The sequence below is a fragment of the Athene noctua genome, chromosome 6 (assembly GCF_965140245.1).
Source record: "Athene noctua chromosome 6, bAthNoc1.hap1.1, whole genome shotgun sequence".
Lineage (NCBI taxonomy): Eukaryota > Metazoa > Chordata > Aves > Strigiformes > Strigidae > Athene > Athene noctua.
This window is the reverse complement of record NC_134042.1, coordinates 39,352,511-39,361,713: the sequence shown is the minus strand read 5'-3', so window position 1 is coordinate 39,361,713 and position 9,203 is coordinate 39,352,511. Positions and strand designations below refer to the sequence as shown.

Here is a 9,203-nt window from a genome sequence, read left to right as displayed (position 1 = left end):
GGATGAGAATAAGTAGCTGGGGCAAGACCTCTTCCTTCAGTGACAGTGCTAGATAACGTCAGGTTAAAGCGACACTGAAACCCTGGCCTTCAGAAGTCTTGCCTGAGGACAAGTTCCTCACACAGGGAAAGTGTCAGGAGCTCTTGCCGTCATAAACGTGTGCAGTGGAATGACATTCCTCCACCAGCCGAGCGCTCAGAAATAAGTGATGTATACCAGGAGGCACAACCAAGGGAGGCTGCAGGTACAAGCATGCAGCGTGTCCTTCTTCCCTGCAGTGAGGCTGGAGTTTCACTCTCTAGGTGTGCATTAGGGATCACATTCCCAGGGTCATGCTCATACATGAAATTATGTATCCCAAAATCTAGATTTTATTCCTAAATATTTTTAAATGCAGCTCTAATTGAGAATCACAAATGTGTGTCACTAAGTAAAAGTCCATCTCTTCTATTTCACGTTGAAACAAAGACATTTTACTCAACAGAAAAAATGGATTGAGAATTCACTTTAATACATGTTTATTGGTGTCCTGCACTTTCAGTGTAGGAGGTTGGAGATGTAATAAAAAAGTTTCAAAATTTATTGATTCCATTTCATTTAAATCACTCTAAACAACCAGTGCTTTAGAGCTCAGAGAATTAGCGTTTACTGTCCATTACAAGCAAAATTTTAATATTACCTTTTTCGAGTCTGTTTAGAACTCCTCTCTTTTAAAATTCTTCAGATACATTCCTCAAAGTAAACAATACATTTCAATCTGTGTCACAATCAACATTGATAAGGCCTTCTTAACCATTTTATACCACCTCCACTATTACTTCATTGCAAAACACAATCTTATTTCATACTATAAATATCCATCCATGCACAAAACACAGGGGCCAGAAGTTACACATTAATATGTCATGTAGGCTTCCAAGACTTCCTTCACCCTCTGCAGGTTTATGGTACACTTAAAAAGATATCTTTAGACTTGGTCTACTTGGTCTTAAAATACAAATATACAATATCCATAAGCATAAAAAAGTAAAGCTAGATTGCCTTACCATTTGTTATGAACTGCTAAAATCTTATACATGTACAATATAGCATCATGCTGATTAATATACATATTAGTTAAATATATCAACCAATAATGGGGATGTGGCCAAGCGTTTTTGTTTTGTTTTCAAAAAGAAATTATTCATATATAAGTAAAAAGATTTTTAATTTAAACTCATATGGAATACCTGAACCACATAGACATCTGTAAACCCTGCTGAGATATTCAGGTCAAACTGGGGCATAACCTGCTGATTCACTTGAAAGGGAACACAGCTCCTTATGGGCGATACCCAACATGTGCTATTCCCAAGAGAATGCAAATTTACCAGCATTCACATTTTCAGGTCTAGAACACTAATTTTTGCATCTTACATCTTGGTTTATATTTTTTGTATCAATTCATCATCCTCCATCAGAAACAATTCAGTACCTTGACTGTCATAGCTTTTTCTAAATAAGGAGATATACAGTACAAAGTGTAGATAGTGAAACAAATAAGCACATATATACAGTCTTTGAAAGGCATTTTTGTGACCATTGTAGCAGTGTTTATAGAAAACATCTAAGATAGTCACATTCCGCTGATACAACTGTATTGCAAACTGTCAAGCCACATTTCTTCTATTAAACTTGTACTGCATTTATATTGTACAACAGAAGAGAAAACGATCATTCTTAAAGTGTGACACAATTTAAAAAAAAAAAAAAATCACTAGACTGAGTAAGGTAACCAGCACAGGGCTTAATTTTCCTGAGGTTTGTAAGAATTTTTTAAACAAAAATCACAGTGACCAGGCTAAACTGCAAACATACTGTTAAGTTTTAAATATACAGTTTATACATAAATTCTGTGCATGGTCGACTCAACTGTGTATGTTCACACTGATGTTTCCTTTAAATGACTCGCCACTGCATAATACTTGTATCTTTTCCGCCTGTGGAGATGAGATGGGTGTCTTCACAGAGAAAATCTACATTAGTTACATGACTACTATGTCCACCGTACACATGGCTTGGAGCCTAGAAAACACCATAGTAGTGAGAATATAAACTGTCATAAAAACGTATCATTATAACATAACATTCATACAATGAAACCAAAGCATCACATAACTCTCTTCCAGTATTTTAAAATCAAATTAAATTTTAAATTTAATTGTAGTCTCAATCAACCTTAAGTAAATCCCTTAGGCATGTACATATTCCCATTCTTCCTTTCTGGTTTTTTTTTTGGTTGGTCTTGTACATAGGAAAACTACATTTAATGCATTTGTGCAAGTTACGAGAGTAAATTTTTTGGAAATACCTTACCCTAAATTGTGAACATGGATATGAGAAGAGATGTACTTTGCCAAAATCATCCCCTGTTGATAGCAGTTTTCTCCCATGTGATCGACAGACAGCATTGATGTCTGTTCCATCTGAACCTTCAGGCCATACACCTGAAACATGGAGGGACTAATTAAATGTTTCTATAATGGAAATAAAAGTGACGGCTGAAGTTTTTGTTAAAATATTAGTAAAGGCTAACTTCTTTAAAAAAAAAAAAAAAAAAAAAGAGAACGAATAAAAACTATAAAAATAAATGCAGCTGAGTCAGTATGCATACTTCAGTACCAGCAAAAGACCAGATTCTAAAAGGAAATCAAGCACATAAATAAGTACTTTATTCCCTCTAGTCAGCAAAGTGCTTTCTACTCTGAAAAAAAATTCTGCTGAATTACAGTCATGTGTCTGAGGCTAAAAGAATGGTCATATGGTTATACAGAAAAATAACTGTTATTCCTTATGTAAGAGCAAACATACTTTCTTCATATTACTGTAATCTAAGAAACTACCTATGTGTAATTCAACATACTTTCTTCATATTACTAAATTCTAAATCCTATGACACAAGAAATTATATAGTTTAAAACATTATTTGGTAAGTAATAGACCCCTTGAAAAGAAATTAAACCTACTATAAAGTAAAATAAAAAGCATTTAAAAAATTAAATAATTCTCCTCCTTCTTCATGTACTCCTTGCTCTTCTTGCACAAAGTGGTGTCCTCAAACTAAACTGTAGGCTCATCAATGCAAGGACCAAATCTATGCACCACATCTTTAAAGCCTCTGTGTACTTGCCTGTAATAAATTGTAATAGCAATAAAATCCAACCACTTATTGCATTTTTTTTTTTGGTATGCAGTACTGTGGGATTTTTACAGTTTTCATAATTTTCAGATTTTATCTAATACCTACTTAACATAAATTATACCTAACTTTCAGAGACCACTGACATAATCAGTCATAGTGTGTGTTCTACCATTATGATCTGACAAAAAAACCACCTTGGCGTTATGATTTTCAACAATTGTCCCTATGTCACACACCTTTCATAGTGTCCCCCAGAAGTCCCACCACTTCAATGCATGCTCTTCCTTTGTTATTGCTCCTCCTATGTTATTACAGGTCAGGATGAGACAGTTACTGCTTGCCCTCCCCTCTCCTGGAAGGATGCCTATGCCTGTGGGCAGGGCAGGAACACTCCAACTTCCCTTCTTTGGGCTACTGGCAACACCAAAGTGGGCATCTGTCCTGCACTGTGCAAATATCTGGCCTTCAATCCACATGCAGTTCTTCCCACATACAGTCTTTATATCATTGCACCGCGGTTCAAAAGCATTAAGAAGTGATTCCCTGTCTTTACAAGGAATTACAAGTTGTTGTAAATAAAATGAAACACAAAGTACAGATTTGTGGACTGCCCCTAACTCTCCTGATGTGTGTGGAAACACATCTTTGCTAAATCAGGGACAGTAAAAAAGAATCTTACAGAAAAGGAAGGTGCAAAGAAGAAATATGGTAATAGCTACTTGTGGAATTACGAACGTGTAGAATGAAGAGACACAGAAAAGCTGTTCTAAAGAACTGCTTTAAAAAAAAAGAGACTATAAACATCAAATGCTAGCTGAAAAGAGGTCACTTTGACAAGCTGGAGATAACCCCTAAAGGAAATGTTTTAAGAAACAAGATTGCCATTTTGAAACGTGGAAAGGATCATATCGGGGTTTTTCTTTAAGATCTTTGTGCTCTTCCAAAACTTATTCCAGTGCCTCACTGTCAGTTTTTCCAAATATGTAAAGTGAATCCCCTTTGCTGAAAAATTAGTCTTTTTTTTCTTCCCATCTTCAGCAGACATGGAAAAAGCCTATTTCCTTTTTCTCATTTGAAGACTGATGCCATGCTTTTTTTTTTTTTTTCCTCTTCTTGTCTAAAATCCATTGCACCTCTTCTCCCAGAACAATATTTAGATGGCTAATTATTTTTGCTAGTCAGCACATTATCTGTTGGTCCAACGTGCAAAAACCAGAAGTAGATATTCCAGCTGCAACTGAAGCAGATACTGATAAATTGACAATTACTTCACATTTTGCATGGCATCGTTTTCATTATACATCCCACTCACACATCTACCTTTCCTACAACAGCAAGTGCTGTTGACTCACATTCAGTTTGTATGCAAGAATAACCTCATCTTTCTGTGCAGATCTGCTCTCTTGCCTGCTCTCCTCCATTCTGTATCTGTACAGCTGGATTCTGCTGTTCGACTGTGTAACCTCCTATTTGTCTCTGTTGAATTGCCTCCTTTTTTCATACCATTCTTCTATTTCTCAAGACAACATGCTAATCCTGCAGCTTCATGCCACCTACAAATTATACATGCTGTTTTATCACCCATGATATTAATAAATATATTCAAGCAAACATAATATGCAGTGTACAGTCTTCTAGTCGGTTTTGAACCCAACAGTCTGAGCTTTGTTTTGCTTGCAATGTTGTCAGGCTTTGCATAGCATGTAAGATTTCTTCTGTCCTCGTCCTTCCACTCAAATACTCATTTTTCCAGAACTGGGCATGTGATATGAACTGATGCTTTGGTTGAGTACCCAGCAGAACATGGCTCTTGCAACAGCATATAGATCAGTAAGTGTTTTAAAATCTTTAGTCCTTCACATTTACATGCGTTTGTATCACTAAAATATCCTCCCTTGAACACACTTCTTTACATGCTGTGTGATTCAGTTGGATCATCTCTAAACATTTCTAGGCTGACTAATCTGTTCCCATGTTTGAAGACAGGTGTTCAACAGATCAATGTTCATTTCCCCCCCTGCACTGGTTATGATGATCTGCAAGTGCTATGTGTGCTATAAGGGACTTTTTGTGGTTCTACTAGAGTGAGAAAATATCCCTAGTTTCAGTCAGCCAGTAGCTACTGAAAAATCAACACACTAGAACCCTCATGTCCTTGATGATGTGATTGCTACTTCTGTGTCCAGTGGGGCAATCCTGGCAAGCATTTCAACACTGTTCATACTGGCTGCTCTGAGGCTCCAAAGTACTGAATAGCAGAGTGACTTCCAACATTACCAGGCTGGTTTCCAATTTATAATTTATGAGCTGCTTCAATTTATTATTCTAGCCACTAACTGCACTTTATCCTTTCTGTATGGGCTCTGACAGTAAACGTATGATCCCACAGATACTGCATTTATTCTTCTCCATTTTTCCATTACTTTGCCTGTTCTCTGTGAGGTCCTTAATGGTCTCAAGATTATGCTAACCTGTTGTTTTAACAGATACAACAAGGTTCATCACACTTGGATACTTTGAAAATATCTGACTTCTAACTGCTTTCCCTACTGAAAGCAGAGGAGGTCTTACCCTTTGATTACTGGCACTAACTGGGTTAGCCATCAGACTGTAGTAAGTCTTATAATAAACACATATTAAGAAAGAAAAAAAAAGTGTCTTTTTTTTTTTAACACTTCAGCCTTAGCTGTGTCATCTCTCCTCTTCGCATAGCAGACCAATATTGTCATTGGTCCTTCTGTTATTTCTGTACTTGTCACAAGTATATTTATGTTTAGGCTTTGTTTATGTGTCTCCTTGGTCCTCCAACAGCTACTTTCTGCATTCCTCTTCCTTGTAGAAGAGTTCAATAACAGTTTAACCAAATTTGTGTCTTGCTGCCACTATCTTTCCTCTGGGCTGACAGAGTTTGTGCACTTCATACCATCTAAGGAATACCACATCTCGCCTTTTCTCCAACTTCTGATCTTCCCTAATAGGGCTCTGGATTCTCCCAGTTTGCTTCCCTGAAGTGCATTATTTTCATTTCATTGTTCATTTTCTTTCCTATACTAAGTATCACACCTCCCTAATTCCACAGCCATTTCTACACAAGATGCATTCACATTCTCAGTAGCTTCTTTCCAACACCCTAGAATCAAATCTGGAGGAAACTCCCCTTTAGGTGCTTGTCTATCTCCTGTATCAGAAAAATTTTAAGAACTTGCTGGTTAGCCACTGTACTGCAATTCCTTTTCCAAGACACTGGGATAGTGAAAATCTCACATCATTAGTAATTCATGTGATTTGACTGATTCTGCTACCTATTAAAATATTCCATTCATTTGATCTTTCTGGAAGGATGGGCAACAGCATAACCCTGCCACCATTAATATTCTTTTTTGCATCCGTAATTATTATGCATTATCTTTGTAACTTCCCAGTCTGAACCTAACTGTATAGCTATGATTCCTCAGTCTCCATGGCACCATGTTCTCTCCTTGTGCATTGCATATCCCTTCTGAGTAAGTTATATCCTTTTACTTTAAAATTCCATTCATTTGATGAATATCCTCACTATCTCTATTACATCACTAAAATGATAATTGTGACAATTATTAAAACTAGCAACTACTTTTATTTATTCATCATCGTTGTTGCTTTAGCTTACAATAAAGCAGTTCAGCATGGAGGACTGCAAGTGTAAAATTGTATATGCAGTTTTCACAAGTTCCTCATTGGCTCAGTAGATCATTTTGTTCCACAATCTGGCTCCAAAAGCTCATCTGTTGCAACGGGGAAAAAACTCCTCTCAGGTGTGATGCTCTTCTCCTATGACTATGCACCAAAACCCACCCCATACTTTAATAGCACTACATTTCACATGCATCCAAATATGCAGTAAGGAATACTCGAAGTATTTATCATCTCAGAATATCTGAACGTGTGATGCTAAATGCAAGACTTTGTAGCTCTGTAACCATGTGTCAGATATACTCACTCAAGCCCCAGGAATATGTTAATTGTTCTGTAAGAGCCTTCATCCCTCATATGAAAAACATATGTCAACATGCATCCAGTCTTCTAGGATTTTCTCCTTTTACTAAATCTGCATGATCTAATGATACCCAAGCACTGCTTGTCAGTTAAACTACACAAAATTTGAGTGTGTCTTCCCAGCATATTACTACTGCCATCCCATCTTCAGTCTCTAAAAACATGTCCTTTCTGGCTGCCTTCAGACACATCACTGCATCTGTTGTACTTGAAACACGGGTGAAAAATCCTCCTTGCTGACTGCTTATACTAAACCAGACTCTTCTCTGAACTTCTACCACAGCTTCCTACTTTATCTTAAGGACTTGAGAATTTGAAGCTTCTTGTACTCAGCTTTTGTATGATCTGTCTAGTTCTGCATTCATTGTGGAACAAGTACAAAGCTTCAGAGTACGCTGGTGAAAGCAGCTCCTTCAAAACTGGCAGAAGAGAAGTCCCACAGAAACAAACCATCCTGATTTTGTTACATTTTTCTTCTTTCCTCTTGCATTCCTTTTACCTAATTTAATTGCTTTTATTGTATCAAAATACATTATCAGTACTTATTGATGGAGAATGTCATCTATTTTGTGTTAGCACAGTAACTAGTGCAAATGAAACTGGTTCTGGTAAGGGGATTTGGCCCAGTAGCTGCCTAAATAAAGAGTAATTCCATAGAACTGGTACTTTAAATTAAAAATTATGAGAAGCAGCTCTAGTGTGACAGAAAGGGCATTGATTTTGTCCTTGTCTCTCACTCATATAGTAATTTAATATTTATACTTGAAACTAGCAAGAGTATTAAATCAGAGTCTTTCTGGATTGAAATATGAGGACAGATTGTAATAAAAATGGCATAACAGAAGTTCTGTATTTTTCCCTGAAATATGAATAGTCATGTTTCATAAGAAAAAGTTGGCAATCCAAGTGTTTGTTAATAACAAGAATGGTAAGAACTTGTAAGAGGAAAAATACTTACCAAAAACATGGAATCCTAAAGTACAGGTGTAAGTGGCCCATTCTATATCCCTAGTTGTTTCAACACTCACTACTTGTTTACAAGCAGAGGGGATCCCTCAAAAGAAAGAAAAAAACACATGATAACATTTTTAACTCTCAGATTGTATAGATTTTTGATTGCACCAGATGAATTAAAACATATGGTCTATCTTGGCAGTTTTACCGTCTCATTTAAATTTTAAATCTGTATTAGACTGCCTGAACTTTGCACAAAAGGACTAAATATAATTCTTACTCACAGTATAAGATTTCATAGTCTCCTGAATTAGACACAAGATATTGTGAATTAACAGACCAATCCAGATGAGTAATGAAGCTGGAATGACCCTACAAAGAGAAAAATATTGTATTAACTGCACTAACAGTATCTCTCAATGTGTCAGTATTAACACTGTGCTACAAAACATGCTTAAGTTGTTAATATTGAACCATGAGGAAAAAAAGGTTACTTACGGAACATTTGCCAACTCTAGTGTACTTTCTTCCATTTTCACTTACGCCATATATATAAATACAGTTGTCATGGGAACCTATTGCCAAGAAGTTTCCATCTATAAACACAAAAGTGAACTGTAATTATTCCTGTAAGAAAGAAATTCAGCTAATTTTGAAAAGTTAGTGTGTCACAGACAAGAGGAACTGCTCTTAAAGGTCTTAATACCAAAAAATGAAAAAATAAAATTCTATTTTTCAGTTGCATATTTCAAGATTACAAAACAGTAAGTTTATGTAGCAAATACTACCGTTAAAAACACATGACACTTCTGGATGCAGCCACAGTCCATTCAGGCCTAACCTGATTGCAACAACCTGTGCAATTAAGTCATATTTGGTTTTTTGATTCCCAGTGAAACCATACTGAACATGTGGGAAAGGTAGAGAGGGAAAGAAAAACTAGGACTTAAGACACCACCCATTCACTGTTGCCAATGTTTCACGGCATACTTATTTTCAATTTCAGTATGGCAAGTGAGGAATTATTTTAAAA

The 9,203-nt window shown here is 36.3% G+C and overlaps 1 protein-coding gene across 16 annotated transcripts in view; it reads right to left on the bottom strand.

The window, feature by feature from the left end:
• Window positions 1-479: 479 nt before the first annotated feature.
• The window catches only part of EML1 (EMAP like 1), a 131,229-nt gene continuing 122,505 nt past the window's right edge, over window positions 480-9,203 (bottom strand). For 12 of the 16 annotated variants that reach the window (XM_074908645.1, XM_074908637.1, XM_074908638.1 and 9 more), the window contains 5 exons: window positions 8,669-8,766; window positions 8,455-8,542; window positions 8,175-8,270; window positions 2,356-2,486; window positions 481-2,064 (listed from right to left, as the gene is read on the bottom strand). In XM_074908645.1, the coding sequence (XP_074764746.1) occupies window positions 1,939-2,064; window positions 2,356-2,486; window positions 8,175-8,270; window positions 8,455-8,542; window positions 8,669-8,766 (539 nt within the window). In that variant the 3' untranslated portion in view covers window positions 481-1,938. Of the gene's footprint in view, window positions 2,065-2,355; window positions 2,487-8,174; window positions 8,271-8,454; window positions 8,543-8,668; window positions 8,767-9,203 lie in introns of all 16 variants that reach the window. The other 4 variants (XM_074908640.1, XM_074908650.1, XM_074908651.1 and 1 more) reach the window with 1 other exon arrangement.